This window comes from Aquila chrysaetos, chromosome 12 (genome assembly GCF_900496995.4).
Source record: "Aquila chrysaetos chrysaetos chromosome 12, bAquChr1.4, whole genome shotgun sequence".
NCBI lineage: Eukaryota > Metazoa > Chordata > Aves > Accipitriformes > Accipitridae > Aquila > Aquila chrysaetos.
This window is the reverse complement of record NC_044015.1, coordinates 84,457-105,445: the sequence shown is the minus strand read 5'-3', so window position 1 is coordinate 105,445 and position 20,989 is coordinate 84,457. Positions and strand designations below refer to the sequence as shown.

At 49.3% G+C, this 20,989-nt stretch overlaps 1 protein-coding gene across 7 annotated transcripts in view; it reads left to right on the top strand.

The window, feature by feature from the left end:
* The window catches only part of CELF5 (CUGBP Elav-like family member 5), a 42,143-nt gene that overhangs the window by 5,078 nt on the left and 16,076 nt on the right, over positions 1–20,989 (top strand). For 6 of the 7 annotated variants that reach the window (XM_030032100.2, XM_030032097.2, XM_030032096.1 and 3 more), the window contains exons 2-3: positions 2,937–3,019; positions 16,715–16,766. In XM_030032100.2, coding sequence (XP_029887960.1) covers positions 2,937–3,019; positions 16,715–16,766 — 135 coding nt within the window. The remainder of the gene's footprint in view (positions 1–2,936; positions 3,020–16,714; positions 16,767–20,989) is intronic. The other variant, XM_030032098.2, reaches the window with a different exon arrangement.

The window sequence follows — 20,989 nt, the reverse complement described above, 5'->3', positions numbered from 1 at the left end:
TGTTTTCCAAAGGATGTAGCTGACCTTTTTAGCTTCCTCCTTTCCACAGCCAGTACAGCCTCCCAGATTCCTGCAGTTTGGGAAGCAGGAATGAGATGAAATGAATGAGCTGAATGTCCTGAAAGATTAGAGACATGGAGAGCTCAGGGACAGAGCAGTGGATGGGGCTGTCCTGTGCCCATAGGCTTGCTTGTCCCAGTCCAGCCCAGACACAGCCTGTTGTTAGAAGCTGCCCACATGCTGTTTCATGCTTGAGTGAAGGGAGGGAGTACAAGCTGGCTTCTGTTGAGCAAATATCCACATCCTTGAAAAGCAGAGCAGCAGCAAGGATTTCCCTGGGAGTGAAGCAGGAGGTTTGAATGAGGTATCTTCAGGCTCCATAGCTGCAGGATGCTTCTGTCTCCAGAGGCTGCTACCTCTTGGTACAGATACCTGAGCACCTAAAAGACGAACAGTATTTTGGGCTACCTTTGCTGTAGGGAAGAGGAGGACCAGAGGGCTCTAGGGAGGGGATTCACGGCACTTTTTTGGATTGGTGCTGGTGGATGTAGGTGTTGCTGGGCTTTACAATTCCCTGATCTGGCATGATGACAGGATCTTGCAAAATAACTCTCTATCCCTGTGTGAGGAGTGTTTCTCCTTTATCCCCACTAAATGGTGCACCTTTGTCCAATCCTCATTTTATCCTTGTACTCCCATGGGCTGAGGTTTTTGAGCCTGCCACTGTGCATTACCTCAGTTTTGATGTTCCTGAGCACTGGAATTAGGACTCGGGGACTGGGTTTGAGTGCTTAACTCAGCAGGTAGCTTCATGTAGACTTCTATCTTCTATCCTTAGTTTTCTTAGGTTTGATGGCTAATTCTCCTGGGGCAAGGATGGTGTCTTCATTGCACGTGGACACGGTACCAATGCACTGAAGCTCTCCGTGGAATAAATTGCTTATTTCCAACTCCTGACTTCAGAGTTTTGTGTGCTAAACCTGACCCCAATTGTCTTAGAATGGGTCTCGTGTGACTTGCAAAGTAGCAGACTGGAGCAGCAGGTGGAATCAGGGAAGCATCTGCGTTTGGGACTTTGGTGACCAGGCCTCCATATCTGTTAGAAATAGGGTTTGGGCTCTCTGGTTATACAGGTGCTTCTGAGGCTTTTCCTGATGCTTGACATCACAGCAGTCTGCAAGAGGAGAGTAAAGCAAAGGGGTGCTTCCCCCTCACAACAGAACTAGCTGCCTTTGCCATGAGAAATGAAGGTTACCTGCATGCTTCTTGGCCTCACTGCATTTGTTAAATTAACTGGTGATCCCACGTCTGGCCTTGGTGCAGCATTCTCGGTTCAAAACCTGGGCAATAAGGAGTTTTAATTACCTGTTAGAGATATCTAATACTTCTGTGCTGTTCGTGGAGGGTTTTTTTTTTCCCTAGCAAGAGCTGTGAGGGCAGATGTGATTTGCTTAGCTGCAGCAATTTATTAGAGCTGGGATGGAAGAAGAGCGTAATCTTGTTCCCATGGGTTGGGATTGTCCCAAGCAGCTGACTTCTGCGTGACCTGAAAGTGTTGTGTACCATGGAGTCACTCTGGGGTGGAAGGGAGTGGTCCAGACAGCCCCTGTCCTGCATCCACCTTTGGATCCGTGGAGAGCTGAAGCGGCTTTGGAGTACCCCAAACCAGGCACAAGAAGGTGGGGGCAAAAGAACAGGCCTCTCTGGCTATAACAATGCATCTGCAGCCCCAGCACAACAATATAGACATGGACATTTAGCAACAAGCTGAAAGGACGCATCCTGCCTTTGCTTAGGGTGTGAAATGCCACTGTGAATAGGAGGGGGATGAGTGAGGGGGTCAGATGCATTCTAGCATTTGAGTCTATTCTCCAGTGCTTTGCCCATCCTCATCTGAAACAACTCAAGTGACGGAGCTCCAGGCACTTCCCTGGGGAGATCATTCCACAGTCCAATAAATCTCTCTCTGCTAGGAAATGTTTCTTGATAACCAGCCAAATTTTTCCTTTGCTTAGTTTCATTTGATTATTCTTAGCATCAGAGCACCCAAAGATGATCCCTCTTCTTCCTGGAGGGGCTACAGTTCCTCCCCTCCTCCCTTGGCTCCAGTTTTAGGCTAAGATGTTGAGTCAAATCTTGACTAAGAATATCAGGATCTGGCCTTTTCCATGTGCTTTTCATCCTGCTGCTTAAGTTGGCCTTTGCAGAATGCATTATGCTTTGCTGTTCTTTGTATTTCCCTTGTAATGTATATTTGTGTGTGTTTGTGCACATTGTATGGGTGTATGTATGGCACAGAAAGCCAGGCCTCTCCTTCTGTAGCTTTCCATGGTTCTGTGAATCTGGATCATGGAGCTTTCATATGAGCCTAAAATCCCAGGCGCTTTTCCTCTTTCCTTGCTTGTTTTTTTTTTTTTTTAAAATCAATAATCAATCATACCAGTCCTTGCATCTCCTCTGATCCTTGTGTTTTGGGCTGTTTCTCCCACAGGCAATGTTAGCTTGCATTTTACTCTCCTGTTGTTTCTCCCCTTGTTCAACACCTGTTTCAAACCTAGTTGATTCACTGGGACCCTTTTCAACAGACTTCAATAGACCTTGGATGGGGTGTGCAAGTCCTTTAACATCGTTTCTTTGTCTTTTTCCCTAGAGTCTTTGACACATCCAAATTATGTAACATTTGCACCTTTAATTAGCAAGCCTCCCCCTCTGCCCTAGCCCTGGTAAAAATTCATTGCGCAAGGGCTGTCCTAGCCACTTCCTCTGTACCTGAGCAGAAATGTTGGGACGGAGGTCTGCTGGAACCAGATGCTGCACAGACCAGCAGCATCTGTAGCTCTTGTACTTTGGGCACCTGCTGTTACCAAAGAGTAATGTTGTGTCGATGTGCATCTGCAATTGCATGTCTAACTTGACACTTGCTGTATCCACTGCAGGTTGTGCGTTCCTCACGTACTGTGCCAGAGACTCTGCCATCAAAGCCCAGACAGCACTGCATGAACAGAAGACTTTGCCAGGGGTAAGTCCTGGTGAATTGTGCCTGGAGCTCATGTCATGGGCAGGTGAATGGGGGATTGTCAGGGGAGGGAGTGAGGGTGAGTAGTGGCTTAGATTAATTTTCCTGCTTGTGAAAGAGATGTGTGATTTGGGGGTTAGAAGAGGGACGTGGGAGCCAAAGCACAGTGCTGCTCTTCACAGAGCTGCTGCTCTTCTCCACCTTGCCAAGGCTGCCCCGTGTAACTCCAGCCAAACCTGTTTCTGTGCTGCTCTTTGGTCTCTGTGGTGTGACACGACATCTTCAGCTATCTGTCCCTGTCACTAGGGAGCTGTGGGCTTTGGGGTGAAGTGCGTGGGCCCAGCCTGCACAGTGGGCATGCTGGAAAGCTGACAGGACAGGGTACCACACCTTTTTCTTCCAGGTGTGCAGAACTTCCTGGTGCATCTGCTCCTAGTCTGCCATTGCCCTACAGGGTGCCTAGGCAATTTGTTGGGTGGCTCTGTGCAGGACCCAGAATGACTTCTAGTGCAGTGGCTGAATTGGATCAGCTTCTCAGAAGAAAAAAAATGCACTTGCTGCATCCCATTTTTTGGAAGAGAAATGGGTTATATAGGCGAGACCAAGACAGGTGAGACCAAGACGACTGAACTAGCTGTGGTCTGTTCCTGGGTCCTGCTTGCTCCATAGCTGGTGTTGGGAGCAAAGTGCAGTAGTGATCACAGAAGGCCAGGCACTGTGGAACAGGTTGCCCCTGGCAGGGAAGTCCTCTGCCTCTTTGGGACCTGCTGGTGAGCTGATACGAGTTCTGAATTGTTGCCATGCCCGTTTTGGTATGACTTGAGAGCTTTGACCGGGCAGTTCCCTTGCTGCGCTGAGGGGGTTGATCGAGCACGTTGTAAAGATTCGTTTGGAGGTGAGTAGGTGGAGGAGTTGAGTACTTATAGACAGAAGCTCACAGGAGGCCCTGAGTGCTCAAGGCAATGGAATAATTAATGTAAACCAGGGGTCTCTGGAGAGAGGTTAGGAATTCTTAACCATAACATTTTCTTTTTAACCCATACATGTCCAAATAGCTTCCCTCACCTCTCCCAGCTCCCCTCAAGACCTCCACATGCACACATCCTTTTCCGTATTTGTTTACCTGTGCTCCCTTTTTGCATGGACCTGTGTTGGCATTTGAGGGCTGGAGAATGCACGTAACTTAATTACTGCTTAATAGGATCTTTACTGTTCCAGGTTATCTCAGGGCAGCAAGGGGGAAGAATACAGATAGCCAGGTGCTCAAATACTGTTTGAGTTAATTTTGTGTGAGGGGAAAAGGTCAGCCTTTCAGGCTAAAGCAATGTAATCTTCTGTGTGTGTTGGTCCAGGGCAGAAATGACAGAGTCTATAAGAACAAGTCAAAGGATGGAGGAGCAGTCGTTAAGAGTCGTGGTGCAGTGGTGTAACACAATGGAGAAGACAGACATGTCTCTGCCTAGTACCTGTAGAGGGACTCTGAAAGGTTATTCACGTGAAGCTCGGTGGATTCAAGACAATCTCAGTTTTGCTGGAGTTCTACATTGGGAATTTGTTGCATGTTTCGCTATGTTCTCTACTCTTTGTGCTCTCAGTGGTTGTAGAGTGCTGCATGGAGTAATATTTAAAGCAGCAATTTATCTGTAATGTGGTGATCTAAAGGCTTTTTATGTTAAGGCAGGTGTAAGAACCTGCTTGGGATCAAGTAAGAAGTCTGTGCTAGCTGAGTGCTTTCAAACATGTTTGGAGACAGTTAATGAGCAGTGTGGTGTAATTAAGCTTCAGGATTAAGATGAAGATGAGCTGTGCTGCATTTCAAGCTGTCTATTTTCAGGCTGGCAATACACCACATCATCACATTTAGTTTCTCTTTTGGAAAGTCCCTCAATGACCAAGAAGGCAGGATTCTCTCTCTTTGGTCGTTTTAGTGGCCATTTAGGGATGGTTACTACCAGAATGGAACAGATCTCCATCCTGATGTTCATAGAGTTGGTCTTGGCATGGAGATGGGCTGGGTGACTGGAGGTAGCTTTCAGTCCTGTTTTCTTAGCCTGGTTTGCTTGTGTCTGTATAGTATCACCCATCCCTCTGACCCAGCTAATCACAGAGAATACTCTGGAAATGAGTCACAGGCAGGAGTGCTAAGTAACTGATTGTTTCCCTATTTTGGGAACAAGGCCATGAAATTTGGTCTCTGTACATTCACATCTAGATTATCTTCTGAACTCAGTGGCAAAGCCTCTCACCAGAAATATAAGGAAGACCCTAGCGTAGGACAGAGAACAGAATGTACTGGACCACACCGCTGGGATTTCAGTAAATAGGCCGTAGTCTGGTAAACAAGCGATTTCTTGTTCATTTTACCCATTTACTATCTCTTTATTGCACATGGCAATAGCAGGAAGAAAGCTTAAGAGTGTATGACATCAGTGTAGGGTGACACAAAGTGTTATGTGAATGTATGACCAAGTATCAGCATGTTTAGAGACAGCAAGGGATCAAACTGGCATAAAAAGGATCTTGTTGGTAATCCTACCCTTGCCATTGTATTGCAAAGCAACCATAGGTGCCACAAGTACCCAAGTACCTTCCTTTGTTGGTCTCAATGTGGAGACCAGTGGCTGATCTCAACAATTCATGGACCTGAATAGAGACCAACAGCTTTCTTAGTCTAGACTGGGTAAGGACAGACTTATGGAAATGCTTTGATATGGTTTCTGATAGGTCCTTAAGCTGTGATCAGGCAGCTGGAGCAGGACTTCTGGTTTCTCTTCCAAGTCTGTCACTGGGTAGACCTGTGCCCACAGAGATATTGCTTAGGCCATCCAGGTCTGATGCTAGCAATGTCAGCCCATCTAAGAATGCTGCCTCATTGTTCCTGCAGGGCCATACCTGCAGTGTAGCTTTCCTCAGGTTTTATATTTATTTATATGTATATTTATATTGTAGGTTTTCCACACAACTCAATAGAAATCACCACGGTCTCTATTTGCTTTTATGGCATTTCTGGCAAGTTCTCCTTTTGGGAGATCAAAATTCTTGTTTATTTTTAAACTGAGGGCTTTTGGATGTATGGTAGCTAAATAGAATTTAAACTAAAAAAAAAAAGCTTATTTTTTGACAGTAAGGCTTAGCATCTTTTTCTGAAGGTAGACAGCTTTCTGGCTTTCACCCCCTTTTGTAAGGGCTAGTGTGCCCAGGGTGTAAAGCAAGATGACTGTCAGCTGTATATTGTATTATCTAAAACACCTGTGTTGCCTGGAGAGCTGGTGAATTGCCATCAGTGCACTCTGGAAGTAACAACTGTGTGAATCTTCCTTTGGGGAAGGAAGGATGAAGCTTCCTAGAACAGAGAGGTAAAGTGCATCCTTGGTGAATTAGCAGAAGTGGCTCATCACCCAGTCTTACTACGGAGCTTAAAAGGACGCCCCGTATCCATAGCCTTGCTGTCAGCTGGGGTAAGCAGGAAGAGTGCCCTGCCTTCCGGCTGTGTGGGCGGGGAGCCTGTTTCCACACACTGTGGTGTGGGCCCTCAGATGTGGACAGCAACCTGTGAACCTCAGCACAGCCAAAGGGCTGGCATGCAGTAAGACAGGTTTGCCCATCACCCTGGTGGTACACGTGGCAAGCAGGAAGCACATCACACCTTGCTCACAGCAACTCATAGTGTGCAGCGTATAGACAGCGCCAGCATTGTGGCCAGTCCTCTGCCCAGCACCACCTCCTAGTCAGCCTGACACACTCCTGCTCCCTGCCCTTCACAGTACTGTATGCATCCTGCATGTGCAAAGATCCTGTTTTGTGTTCCCCAGTTTTGCTCCCTGAGGACAGGCTGGGGAACTGCACAATTAAGTCTGACTCAGTCCCAATAAAGCACTTTGACGGGCTCCAAAGGTTCAACAGAGGTGGAGACAGATCTACCAGAGGAACAAAATAGAAACCAGCTCCCTTTGTGGCCTGAGTCCACAGGGCTTGGGGAAAGACACACAACCCATGGAGGCTGAACAGAGGCAAAATCTTTGGATCTGAAAAGCAGAGAGGGAATCAAGCCCTTAGGCTTCTTCCTAAATCTAGTGTCCTCTTCAGCAGCCAGCCAGCCTAGCAGTGCAGTGTTTCCACCTTCTTCCCGCTCCCTGGCACACTCCTTCCTGGCTTGGTGAAATGATATTATATCTCAATAACCCATGCCTTTGATTCACGATTGTGCCTTCACTTTGCTGAGTTCTGAAAGGAATTGGAGAGGTTATTAATGACACGCAGTGATCACACACGAAGTTAAAGCCTCTTGCTAAGTGAAATTTGAGGGAGAAGCAGCCAGCTTTTCAATATTTCTCAGAAACGCTTTGTGTCTCTTTTCATTTGCAGCCAGACAGTTGCAAATTGCATAAAATTGCTCCTGAAGAAGAAGGGGAAGAAGAATAGAGGGAAGAAGCGGAGGGGGGGAGGTTTAAAAAAGTAATTCTTCTGGCAAGGTACAGTTACAGTTTTATTTCTATGCAGAACAAAGAAAGGCTTGCTGAAAGGTAGGCAAGTAAGTGGCAGAAATTGGTATTGATCCAAGCTGGGAATATGGGCAGTTTAAGAGCAGTGATGGGGGTACTGAAATGTGGCTACATCGGGGGGAACTCATGGATGCAGTGATGGCTTGGGAATGCAGGGACACAGGAATGGAAAATTACAGAGAGCAGCAGCACTAGAGCAGAGAGAGACTCTGGGAATGCACCAGGGGTTGAGATGCTGCAGCACTAACTCAGATGGTTGGGCACAAGGATTAATGCAGAGACCCAGCAGAGCTTGAGCAGAGGGCATCCCTGTGGGCAGGCTGTCTCTGGTGCTGCCCGGAGCAAGGGCTTACCATGGGCCGTCTGTCAGGATCCACAGCCCATGATGATATAAGGGAACACAGGTGACAAGGGGTTTTGTAGAGAGGTCAAAGCACCTCATTTTCCCCTCCCCTCTCTTTTGTAGAAGTGCTGGTGAGAAGCCTGGACCAGAAAGTTTCTTCATGTGAACACTGCAGGATATTGCAGCTGGCAAAGCTAGGAGGCATGCTGAGGAGTGGCGCAGGGGGCCTGAATGTTTGGTTAGGGGCTGAAGCTGGACTCTGCTTGTTAATCTTTGAGGTGGCCTCTGTAGTTTGAATCTTTGGGCAGGGCAGGGTGGAGAAGTTTTTCCCGTGTCCATCCTGCAGGTTTGATAGACAATATCAGCAAATGCATGAGAGCCATGCAATGTTATCACTGGAAGGTAGCAATACAGAGGAGCATGTCAGGGCTGTCTCATTGAAATGGCAGCACCAGGACATGAAGGTACTGGGCTAAAGCAGCCCCTAGGCAAGGAGCAACAGAAGTGCCTGTTCACTGCAGAGAGAATTGCAAGTGCTTATGCTGGTGGGGGTTTGGCTTAAGGGACTGAGAACTAGCAGTGAGGCAAGGCAGCAGCCCTACAAAGTACATACCCTGAAGAGGCAGGGGGAGAGCAAGCTGCCAAGGCAAACATTGGTGCCTGCTGCCTACAGAATTGGAAGGATAATGAAGTTAAAGATGAGCACCCATTCCCACATGCTAGCGAAATGCACGCATGCAGGCTCTGTCCTGTGCACAAGGGGCCTTCCTTTCTCCCTAGAAATTGCTGCCCTTTACGCAACTGGGCTCTCGCATCTCCTCATAGCACAGAGCTTAGACTTTGGTCTCCCAGGGCTGACATGTTTCCTGGTGAGCTCACCTGTGCTCGTGAACACGCACGCACGCACCTGCGCGCAGACCCACACAGACCTTCATCTTTGCAAAGGCACCCACACTCCTGAGCATGACTCTGCATTCCCATCTCCCCAGGGTCATTTGGTATGTATGCATGCATACAAATGTTTGTGAATATGGACGTAGAATCACAGAATAATTTATGTTGGAAGAGACCTCTGGGGTCTCTGGTCAAACCACACTCAAAGCAGGGCTAACTACATCAGATCACTGGGGACCTTCTCCAACTGAGTTTTGGGTATCTCCAAGGAGATCCTGCAATTGTTCTGGGCCTGTCTTCCGGTCTGTGAGCATCCCCAAAGTGAAATAGTTTGTCTAATATCAGCCATAACTTTTGTTGTTCAGCCCAGAGAAGAGATGGCTCAGGGTGTTCTTACGGTGACACTGGGACTTGGGCTCATTTTCAGTGGATTTTCCCATGGGCATGTCATTATTGCAGGAGGTTTTGCACTGCTCGGACCATTAACGGTTGCCATGGGAACTGGTGCACTCAGCCTGTGTGCAGCAGCCGGGGTGGAGGGTCCCTGCTGCTGTCTGCTTGGCCCTGTCCGCAGCCACCAAAGCGTGTTAAATTAGCAGAGACCTCTTTCCTCAGCTGCTGTAATTAACCTGGTGTGGGGGGAGAAGAGGTGGGGGCATGGCTGCATTGAGGAACTGCCATTACACCCGGCTGTCAGGCCCAGACCAACCACAGCATGTTAACCTTCCAGCACATCCATGAGAGGCCCGTGCAAGTGCTCTGCAGACCTGGCTGTGTCTGTCAGCTCAGGCTTCCTTGTGGCCCTTTACCAGTTTGCTGAGGTGCTTGGAGGCTCCCACTTGTGCATGGAGAAGCACCTGAGCATGTTCACTGGGCCACCAGTGAGCACAGGGAAAGATGGATGTTGGATGTCTTCTCCAAACAGCCTGACAGAAAGATCAAAGCCGGGTGAGTGTGGCAGTGCTCCCAGCTTTCCCCTCTGCAGCTTGCACTTGCTCGGAGTAACTTGGTGACCCATCTCATAGCATCTTATTCCTGCTTTTTGTAGGCCTGCTAAGCACTTTCCACCTTACTTTGAGCTGGGAGTGGCTCCTGTGATTAGGGCCTCCTTGGGCAAGCCGAGGATGGCAAGACCTGGTCTCTGCTGAAGCAAGATTCTGCAGCTGACGCAGGCCTGGGCACCAAGCTGTGCCTGTGCCCTCAGGCCTGTGGCTTTCTGGTGGCCAGAATGATCTCTTGTGGTCTTGATGAACTTGCTAGAGGAGGTTTTGGGGTTTTCAGTTCCTTTAGTCCTGTCTTGCAAGAGTGGGGAGGAGCAGGAGGAAGTTTGGGGCCAAATACTACTACTGTCTGCACTGCTGAAAAGCCCCCTTGAAACCAGAAAGGTACTTGCCTGCATTTGGCCCAGGATTTTTCTTCCTGTTGCCCCTGGGGGAACCTCTTGTCCTAATACCTGTAGAGAAGGATTTGAGAAAGTTGGCACTTTACTCTTCTCACCTAAAAGCTCCTTTGACCTTCAGTGGCACTAATCACAAGTGACAAGAAATCATGGCAACGGGGAAGATCATCTAATGTCCTCCTTGATGCAGTGCCCTGCGGTGCACTGAAACATCAAGGAAGGAGCCCCATGAGGACAGACTGACCATGGAGTCCTGAGAGACCACACTTAAATGTGTCCGCCAAACAGTCACGTACATGATAGGAGCTGTAACTGCTGTGTTGGGCTGGCCTCCCTGCTGATTGTCTGATGTTAATGCACAGTAATGGTGCTGTCACTTCCATAGAGATACCAGGGAGATCCAAAGGCTTTCTGAGTCATGGCGATAAGTTGCTTGCCTTCCTCCCAGAGCAGCACTAGCTACAGTGGGGACAGGGATGTCTGACTGTGTTAAGGGAGAAGAAACACAAAGCAGCAGAGAATCGAAGAGGCAAAGCAGCCAGTCCATGTGTGTTATGGCCCGCACGCTGCTTGGATGTCTGCTTGCTGATTCCTGCATGCACTCGGCTTCAGTGGGGAATGGGGGGTAACTTCCCTGCTCTGCCCTCTGTGCTGGGGGTAGGGAAAATACCTCCCAAAGAAAACTGTGAGAGGAGTTGGAGTTTGAGTCCCCTTCTTGGTGACACAAAGCAGCTGGGTGAAATCCTCCAACAATCTTCCTTGCATGTGCAAAAAGAGATGGCCTTAGCCATGCATGCAGGAGCTGTGTGGTTTGGACTCTGGACAAAGCATCCTGCAGAAGCATCCTGCTTCTGCCACAGGCTTCCTGCATGACCTTCATCATCACATGCCTTGATTCCTCCACCTGGACCACAGTACTCATAATTATCCTTGTCTCCTTCATAATGGGATTGGATGGGGTGAACTCATAAGCAGCCTTTAGAACTGTGCTGGAATGGTGCTTGGTGCTAATGTTGCTCATGTTTCTGTGCGAGACAACTCCCCTTTCTCAGGGAAGGATGGTTCTTCTGGATAGGACTGAGGTACACTGAGGTGTCAGTGGAAGGTTGCAAGCAGGAAAGTTGAGCACTGAGACTGGCACCAATCCATCACTGCTTGCATTCCTGACCAGAAACAGAATCCAAATGAGCAAATTAGCATTTGGATTTATGTGCTCTGTGCAGCTAGAAGTGGTGTGATCGTTCAGGCAGGGCATTTTTAACTGGCCAGAAGAGGACTAGCCCACAATTTGCAAAGCCTAAGAGCCCAGGACCTAATTCTGCCAATGGCCTTGGATGCCTTTTGGTTCCTCATGTCCCAGAGGAGCCAGCCTGCATTGCGTGTTTCATGCTCTCTGCCTCTGACCCTCTTAATGCTATGAGGTTCCCCTGCATTGCACCTGAGGGGCTATTTTACATCACTTACTCCTAATTAATAGGGAGGCTTGCCCTGCCATCCCAGGGGGCTTTCTCCTTCTATCCAGTTTTTGCAGTTTGAAAGCTGAGGAAGCGAGAGCTAGGGGTCACTGCTCCTCCTTGGAGAACGTGGCTACCAGATTGCTGAGATGACAGCTAATGCTGGGCATTGGTGTAAACGTGGGGAGCTAGTTCACTTCCAGAAGGGTTTTTCTGGGGTGTGGTGAGAGAAATGGTGCATTTTGGCCTCGGTGAAACCAATAGCAGAGCTTCCTCTGACTTTAGCAGGGCCAGGAATTTTCCTTAGATCCTTGATCCTAAGAGTGCTACAAGGGTAGGGGAGCATTTCCTTGAACGCAGGGAGGAAGCCCAGGCAGAGGACAATTCCTCATTTCTCTATGCTGACCAGACGCTGGGGATGGGGTGCGATGTAATCTAGACACTTGCCAGCAAGGCCTCTCACGCCTGCCTCTTCCCCAGAAATCTCTAGGCTCCTCTGGGCTGCAGTGACTCTCTAGCACTGGGTATCTCCACAGTGCTCCCTGAGGGCTATGCAGGAAATGTGGCTGCTGTGCTTTGTAGCTTGTAACACTCCAGTGGTCAATATAGCTTTGTGTCCCCATCAGGCTGGCCAGTTGCTTCCCACCAGTAACCCCAAAGAAAGCAAGCTAACAAAGGCTGCGTGCTTGTCAGGAGAGCGATGCAGACAGAGAAACATCATCTGTGAGAGCTGTGGGCTGTGGAGGGTAAGCACGGCTATGTTTGGAAAGGGAGGGTGTGCATCCAGCCATGAGGGCAAATGTGAGGGAGAAGCTGAAGGGGGGCAGTGGGAGCTTTGCCCCCTCCCATGTGCTGCCTACCTGGTGTCCATTGCTGCATGTGGCTCTAGAAGGTTTCTTGAGTCCAGTGGGTCATGGAGCTGACAGCTCTTAGTCTGTCGTTAGCAGCGGGTAGGAAGGACCGTGAAGTGCGGGGGTGACGGACTTGGGGTGAGGGACATTTGGTCTGTGGCCTGACAGCATGTGCAAAATGTTAATGTGATATTCTTCAGAAATGAAGAATAATAATGCTCAGCTGAATAATTTAATAAGGAAAATAAAGCTCAGCTAGTGAGACAGGCACAGGCTCATAAATCATTTGCTCAAGTTCACCATGCCACATGTGTGTTCATGTATACTTATGTTCTTGTGCGGTAAAGGCATGCATGTCTGTGCATGTGCATCTACTTGGCACTTGGAATTTGCGGCAGGCACATCCTGACTCTCTTGGATTCTGGGCCCAGCTGAGCATGTACAAATACAGCTTTCTTAGATTCAGGTGTGTTCTCTGATTACTGTGCAGCTTGAGATGATGACTGGAGGCCAGAAGAATTTGTACTTCCAGAGTTTGCTGTGCAAGCCAGCAGCATGTCCTCCTTGCTGTCCTATTAACCTCTTTCTCCCTCAAATGGAAGGGGTGAAGCTTTGATCATCCTTTCTGTGTGTTGAGTTGCTGTAGGGGACAGAGCTCTTTCTTTGAGACCTGTATATAAAGTTTAGGACCCCACAGGGACACTTCTCAAAGCCTTGAGATGTATGTTGTTGAGTTAAAGCAACTGTGGACTCTCTTTGCGTTTTTAGGCTCACGCCTGTGCTTCAGAGGCCTTTGACATTTTGTTCATTTTTGATGGCAACATGGAACTTAGAAGGATTAAAGTGGTGTTGTCCTGTGGAAGCCTCTGGGTGTCCAGTTCTCTGCAAGGAGGACCATGCCTGCCTCTGCCTCAGTTGGGAGACCTCCCATTTCAGGAAGCAGCAGGCAGAGAATCCTGCTGCTCTTCTCCAAGCCTCAGCATCTGGACAAATTTCTTGTATCTTGTTTTCTCCTCTTTACGCACATCTTCCAGAGCAGATGAAGACCAGCCCAGAGACCAGACCTCACTTTGGTGGGTGGCTCCCGAAGTTACTGGAGCTGGCAAGGTCTCTGGAAATGGGTGGCCCTTGACCAAGGGCTTGGTCTGATATTGGCAGAGGGTGAGTCTTCCTGTGCCCTGCCAAGGTGGTCTGTCAAGTAGGCAAGAGAGAAGCTGTGGCCACAGCTGTGGGGTACAGAGTAGCCCACATGCTTGATCTCACCCTAGGCAGCCTGGCTTCCTCTTGTCACCGTAGCCAGACTCTGCTTCTAGACTTGCACCAGTGCTAACCTACGTCACTGTGCTGGCATCGGTGCTGGCACCTTTACCACCGGTGCTGTCTTGCAGGCACTGTGCCACGACCGTGCTGTGGGCGTGCTGCCCTGCTGTGGGTGTGTGACCTTGTGGGGTGCACTCACTCGTGGCGGGCAGGTTCAGTAGGGCCAGCCATGGCTCACCGTTCCAGGGGCAGGCCCTGCAGTGCACCCTCAGCTGCATAGCAGTCCCTGGGATGGGGCGGAAAGGAAGGGGGTGGACAGATGGGTAGAGGGGGCCCCCTCCCCAGAGATCATATCAAAATGTCTCTTTTGTGCAAAGCAGAGGGAATGCCCCCAAGAGCTGGTTTCCACGGCAACCACAAATGTCAGGTTCCATGTGGTGAATAACCGTTTCCATGACAACACCTCCTTTACCCTAGGTGCTGGGAGCTGGAGTGACAGCCCTGTTGGGGGAGGGGACAGGGAGATGTCCTCAGGTACTTAACCCCTTCCCTTGCCTCCCCCCATCCTTTCCAACTCACTCCTTGCCCCAAGCCCTCAGCCCCAGCATCCCTGGGTGGGTCCCTGCTCACGTGGGGGTGTGATGCTCTTGCCTTCCATGGCATCCCTTCCTCCCTTCCTCCCTCCCTCCCCCCAAATGGATTTGCTCCTCATAGAAGCTGAGATCCGAGTCTGTCTCTCCATCTCCCTCTCCATCTGTTTAGCTTAATCCTGGTTTTGCATCCTGGGTAGAAACAAAGCTATTTCTCAGTGCTGTGGGAGCAGTGGGGAGTGAGGTGGCCAGCTGCCCCTCTTGGCTCCACACCGAGCCCTGTCTTCCGAGCACACATCTGGGCAGCCTGCCCTCTCCCACCCAGCCTGCTGCTGAAATACTCCCGCCCTTGGCTTGCACAGGCATATTGCCAGAGGCTGTGAGCAGCGATAGGAGCCACTGCCTCTCAGTGAGGAAATCTGAGGCTTTCTGGAGCAATGTCTGACTGCATCCTTCTGGACCCCTGCCCCACATCCCATTCAGCTCATGGGCTGAAAGAGATGCCTGGTCCTTGGCAGCTCTTGGGGGGAGCAGCAGCCCAGAGGCTGGAGAGTGCTAGTGCTGCACATACTGGGGCCACATGGAAGCACAGTGGGATGGTAGGAGCTCTGCAAATCCATGCAGCTGATCGAGAGTGGGAAAGGGACCCTCAACCTTTCCCTCTCCCCCAAATGACACAGCAAGTCCTGGGAGATGGAGTTGGAGTTGGCACTGCTGCCAACTGAGGTGCAGCATGGCAGCAGCTTGGCCTTCCTTTGGGGAACTGCCAGCCAGTCTGGCTCTGCCAAGCAGAGATATTGCTCCTTGAGGATATTGCTCCAGAGATATCATATTGCTCCTTGAGGCAGGGATGGTATCGGTTGGGGCTGGTCCCAGCTTCTGCTCAGCCTGCCTGAGATCCACCAGTCAGTGGAAGCCAGCTCACAGCCCCCACCTGCCACAAGCGCTCTCCCGTGCCCAGTGGTCAGGCTTCAGCAGCGGTGTGCCATGCCATGGCAGCCTGTCACCTGCTGGTTGGCATCTCTGTCCTGTGAACTGCAAAGTTACTTCACAGGTTTCCTCCAGCTGTTGTGAATGTGGCTTCTACCTCTGGTTTCTGGCCAGTCTGGCTCAGCTACCACTTGGACACTGACAGCAGTCCACATTTTGCATGCTGGCTTCTAAATGCATTTCAGTTGGTGACTTCTATGGCTTGATTTCATTTTCTCTTTTGTTGTTGTTGCTGTTTTTCATGAGGGTGTTTCCTAAGAGAGCAGACAGACTATTCCTGGACCTGCAACTTGTGTGCAGGTTTTACCTGTGATACTCTAATTGTTTTTATTATGAATGCCACTGATTCAAGTAACTGTCAACCTCTGTGAATGATGCTGAGAGACATGGAGTGAGATGTGCTGTGAATGCGGAAATCTGCCTCGTACGCCATTCCCTGGAGGAGATTCTGGCTCAGTTGGATCCTGCTAGCCTGGGAAGGAGGCTACAGCTTGTCAATTGCCTTTCTGGACAGCATAGGACATGCATGCTTTCCAGCAGACGAGAGTTTTGCCCTGCTTTGCAAATCAGACAGTTAAAGCTGTGGGTTACTTAATGCAGCTACTCTTGGGTAGACATGTTCTTCTGTCTTACCTGGAGAGTCTCCATATCATGTGAGGTGAGCTACCCCTCAGGCTTGTTGCTTGCGGTCAGATTATTGCTGATTACACTAATGGGTGCAAGAGAGGTAAACAGCTCTTCTCCACAACTAAGCCAGAGGAGTTTTGTCACTTTCCTCCTGAGCATTCCCCTTGTGGACAGGAGGCATTGCTGGAGAGCAGCACTGCCCTTCTTCAAAGCCACTCTGGTGCACAGAGCTCTGGCTGCATAAGGGCTGGGGAGGGGGAAACATAACATGCCTGCTTGCGGTACTGCTCCTAGTCAAGTACAAAGGGAGTCTTTCCTCCCACCTGCAAGGAAAGTAAGTGGCTCCATTAGGTGAGGTGACCATGCCTGCACTGAGTCAGGGCAGGCATAGGAAGAGCTTCCAGGCATAGTCTCACCTTAGGCCATCCTGACCACTGTTCAGGCTCCAGTCTCATGGTGATGAGCTGCTTCCTCGGAGTCCTTTCTTTACCGCTTTCTGTGTCTGAGGAGGCAAAAGTTTATGCGTGGTGGGCATTTCCAGGAGAGCTGTTCCCTGCAGGCAAGCAGCTGAGCAGGGAAAAGCACCAGGTTTCCTTCTGAGAAGTCTGAAGTCAACGTGGTCCTTTCTCCAAGGGTTCTGGTTGCCATCACGATGTCTTGGTTCCCTTCTGCCACTTTTCTACTCTGCACAGCAGGCAGAAAGGGGCACCCTGGTGCCACTGCCATCAGCACCGTGTGCCAGGCAGATGGGCCAAGCTCTAACCCTCTGCATTTCTCTTTCATTGCAGATGGCGCGCCCGATTCAAGTGAAACCCGCAGACAGCGAGAGCCGTGGAGGTAGTTGTCATCTCTCCTTGTCTCTCCTTTGGTAGCTTTGTGCTTGTGAGGGGGACCAAGCAAACAGACAGGGTCCTGACCTGGCCTTCCTCTCCCTGCAGTCTGTATGAAGGGATGTTTGTGTGTGGCAGGGATTTGGGGGGACAGGAGGAGAGTCTAGGAATAGGCTTTGATGGGGAGCTTTCAGCTTGGCACCGCAGGCAGCTGAGAGCACCCGAAGTCCTAAGGGTAATAATGTTGCTGCCCACTCCACTTTCTTTCGCAGCCCTTTGAGGGTACTATTAGCCTGACAGTGTCTGCCCCGGGAGGTTACTGAAGCAGGCGTGCACTTTGGTGTACGGCACCGGGGATCCTGGAGTGTGTAAGCAGTTGGGAAGAGGTGTCTTCATTCCATATACCTGGTCAGCCCAATAAAAGCCAGATCCCTGCAGCAGCACTGGCTTTTTAACCCATTCAGCTCACTGCTCCACAGCTGGTTCTCCTGTCTGAAGCTCACTCCTCTGCCTCCCCTATCACTGTTGGACTGTCTCAGCCTCTCCAATCAGGCCTGCAGCAGCCCCCATCACACTGTCAGGGCCAAAGTGCTGTTGCAGAAAATAGCGTGTGATGGGGAAATAGTGTCTGAAGGGAAAGGATCTTGAGTTTAGGACTGAGATAGAGTTGCTGTCAGCCTGCAGGGGACCAGCTTTGTTAGAGCAGCATATAGTGAGTAGTTCAGAGCTGGAAGATTGGGAACAGGAGAATCTCTGTTACTTTAATGGGGAGCTCACAGCAGCTCAGATGCCTCCTCCAGGTGGAGAAGGTTTGCAACTCCGGCCCTTTCTAAATTTATGAACTCGTTTTGCCGCTTTTCCTTGTCTTAGCGATACATTTCTTTTCTTCTTCTCTCCATTCCTGCATCTGCCTCTCCATGCCTTGTGCTGTTGGTGCTGCCTCTGAAAGCAGTTTAGTGGTGGGGAGGGGAGAATTTGTGTGAGACTGTTCATCTGTTTAAGTCAGATAATTTTTCCAAACAGGATCTGTGACTTTTCATTATTTACTTGAGGGATAAGACACCTGACTTTTACTGAAGTCTGGGCATTTTTATTCCCTTGGGCTATACTGAGAATCCCAGACATGCCACCTGTAGACATGCTCCTTTTGAAAAGAACCGTGGCTTAAGCCTCCGAAGAAACTAGTATGCATAAAACACATACGACTGGATTCATCGCACCTTACTTCAGTCCCTGGGTTCAGGGGTGAGTTTAAGGTCCTTGTCCATGCTATAGACAGTAAAAAGAGACCAGTGCCTTCAGGGTAATACACTCTCTCACTCTTGACACTGATATTAGGAGTGGGTGAGCTGTTCTTTAGAGGTGCCTGCAGTGGGGACAGAGGAAGCTGACTGCTCACTGACACCTCATATTGCCTCTAGATAAAACCATTAGGTGGTCAATACTTTCCCCCACCACAGTGATTTTAAAAATTTGTACCCCAGATTTCTAATTAATTCAGAAATTGTGTAATTGTATCTGAGGTTATTCCTAATGAGTCTTTAAAAAAATAAAAAACGATCGGAGACTAGGAAAGCCTTTGCCAGTCATACCAATTACTCAACATCACAAAACCGTTACATGTACACACTGGCAGATCCTATGCACTCTCAGGCTGTAAGACATGGCTGCATAGCAACCCTCACAGCCAACACAGAGACACAGGCAGATGTACCTACAGATGGATGCCCCACGTGTGCACCACTTTGCAAATACATACATGTGGCACTTGACACACGCATTCATAGGAATGCACACATTTACCTTCACCAGTACCACCCAGGCACAGCTGATGCCCCTGCATTAAGCCCTCACATAACAGCAGTAAAAACAGACCAGACAGACAATTCAGGCCGTGAACAGACTGACCACTGCAGCTTTGTTTTCTTAACAGTTTGTGTCTCTCTGATGAGTGCAACTGTGGAATCTCTGGTGGCCAATATTAGGCTGAGGTCATTTCTGCAGCCTTTCTTTTGCTGGTGAGGCACTACTAGGGACTCTCTTCTGTACACAGCCACCTAGTGTCACAGAATGTGTTGGGACTTCACATCTCTGATGCCTCAGCTCCTCTGTCAAATGGAGCTGAAACAGGTTCAAAAACAGGATGTTGATTTAGAGGCAAGCTTTTGGTCAAGGCACTGGACTCTGAAATCTCTAAACCTGTGAAAAGTGCCACAGTCTCTAATGACTGCAAAGGTCAGGGCATCAGCTCTGCTTCCCGTGGAGAAGGTCATAGAGAAAAGCAGCCTTTGGAGTCTGAACACCTGCCTCCCTCCAACCCATGTGCCTAGCTTCCTTCCAGCTTCATTACAGAGCTCAGAAATGAGTAACTACTGCAGGATCCAGGATAAACTGGAATTTTTCTTGAGGCAGAAGCAGCATCAAGACAGCACCCTATACTTGTCTGAATCAGGTTTCTCTTCCCAAAGGTTTCTGTTGTGATGCTCCACTTGCCAGAGAAGTGAATGAGCAAATTTGCAAATATGGGAAGAGCCATTCCCTATAGCAATAGTCCCACCCTGACAGGAGGTAAAAGAAAGATTTGGGGCGGGGCAGAACTCCTTGGACTAAGAATTTGTCAAGGGAACAGCTGCATGCATCAGTGAGGCTCTGCTCTGCATTATCCTTGAAGGGAACCTCTTATGCTCTCCAGGGACTGACATGTCTCAAATTAAGCACCCCGAATTAAGTACATGAAGTAAGAGCACCAGAATTTGTCTCCTGGTCTAAGAGATGCTAATTTTTGTGCCAACGGGGCAGTTTTGGCCAAGCCCTGCAGGGGCTGTGTGGTGATATCTGGATGCTCAGTGTTAACTGCACCCTGCAGAAGGAATTCACTAGTAAAAAGATGCTGCCTGCATTAGTTCAGAGGGGGACCTATGATTCTGGCACAGGCTTTGTCAGCTCTTTCCTCCTTTCCCTCACGCCTCTGATGGGAGCCTGGGAGTGCCAGGAGGAGATTGAGTGAGGGGGCAGAAGAGCTTGTCTGTGCTTCTTGCGAGACCTGGAGCACTCTGCTGCACTGATGTATTACGACAGCTAGCCCAAGCCCATTAGCACTGCCTTAGAGACAAGGAAGCTCTCTGCATACCCAAGGAGATTTACTGCGTCCCATCCACAGCCAACTGCTTGCGCAGGCTTCCTCCCTCTCCCTGATCCTTGCTGCTGACAGCTGCTGGCCAGATGACCTAAATCCACTGGGTTTAGAGAGGAGCATCGTCCAGTGCTTGTGTGCTCTCCTCTCTCTCTCTCATGGCCAAAGCATTCAGCCTTAACCCCTTGCTTGTTCCCATGGTATCTTCATCAGCGACCTGCTCTGCACTGGCCCTCCTCCTGCTGCCTGGGTGACTGACTGTGCCCAGAGCATGTTTCCATGGGAACTCAACAGTCAGAAATCAGAGACTATTTTCCTGGTTGCTGGACAGCATGAGAAATTGCCAATCAGAGGGTGAAAAACAAGAGCTGGAGAGAAAGTGAGGGAAAAATAGCAGGGTGAAATGTGAAGATGAAACCACAAGAATTATCCAGGAAATTTCAAGGCCCTCTGAAGGAGAAAACAACTAGTCACTCATAGTTTAATGTTGATTTGATTGCAAGTTGACAAGGTTTCTTTTCGTTCAGTGCCTCCCTTGCAAAATTGTGGCCTCTTGCATACATTAGACTGTTGCTTGGCAGAGGCTTAAGCTTTGGGTGACTGTGGTAACCATCAGGTCTTGGTACTGAATTAGTCATCAGCCAAAACTGGAACCACTTATCTGACTCTCCACTGGTTACCTGCTATTCTTCTGGAAAAACCTCACTTTACACAAAATCAGATCCAGAAGCAAAAGGCCGATGTTACAAAAGTAACATATGTCTGTGTAGCTGTATGGCCCCCCCCACCTAGAGTTCCAGCTTTTTAAATTTCTAATATAACTGACTTGCCCAGTTGTCTTGACACTCCTCCTGCCTCTCTGACCCAAACAGCCAGACAGCCTGCTGGGCTCCCTAAAGAGCAAGTCAAAGACAATCAAGTGCATTTCTCGCTGTTAAGTCTTAGTCCACAAATATTTGCTTGTTAGTTCAAAGAACAGAGGATTATTTTACAGCATCTAAAGTCAGTGCAAATATTTCCCAGTGTGTTTCTCCCCTTTGCTGATGTGTTTTTGGAGGAGCTCCTGCCGTGTTTGCAATCCAAAGCTGCAGCATGGTGCA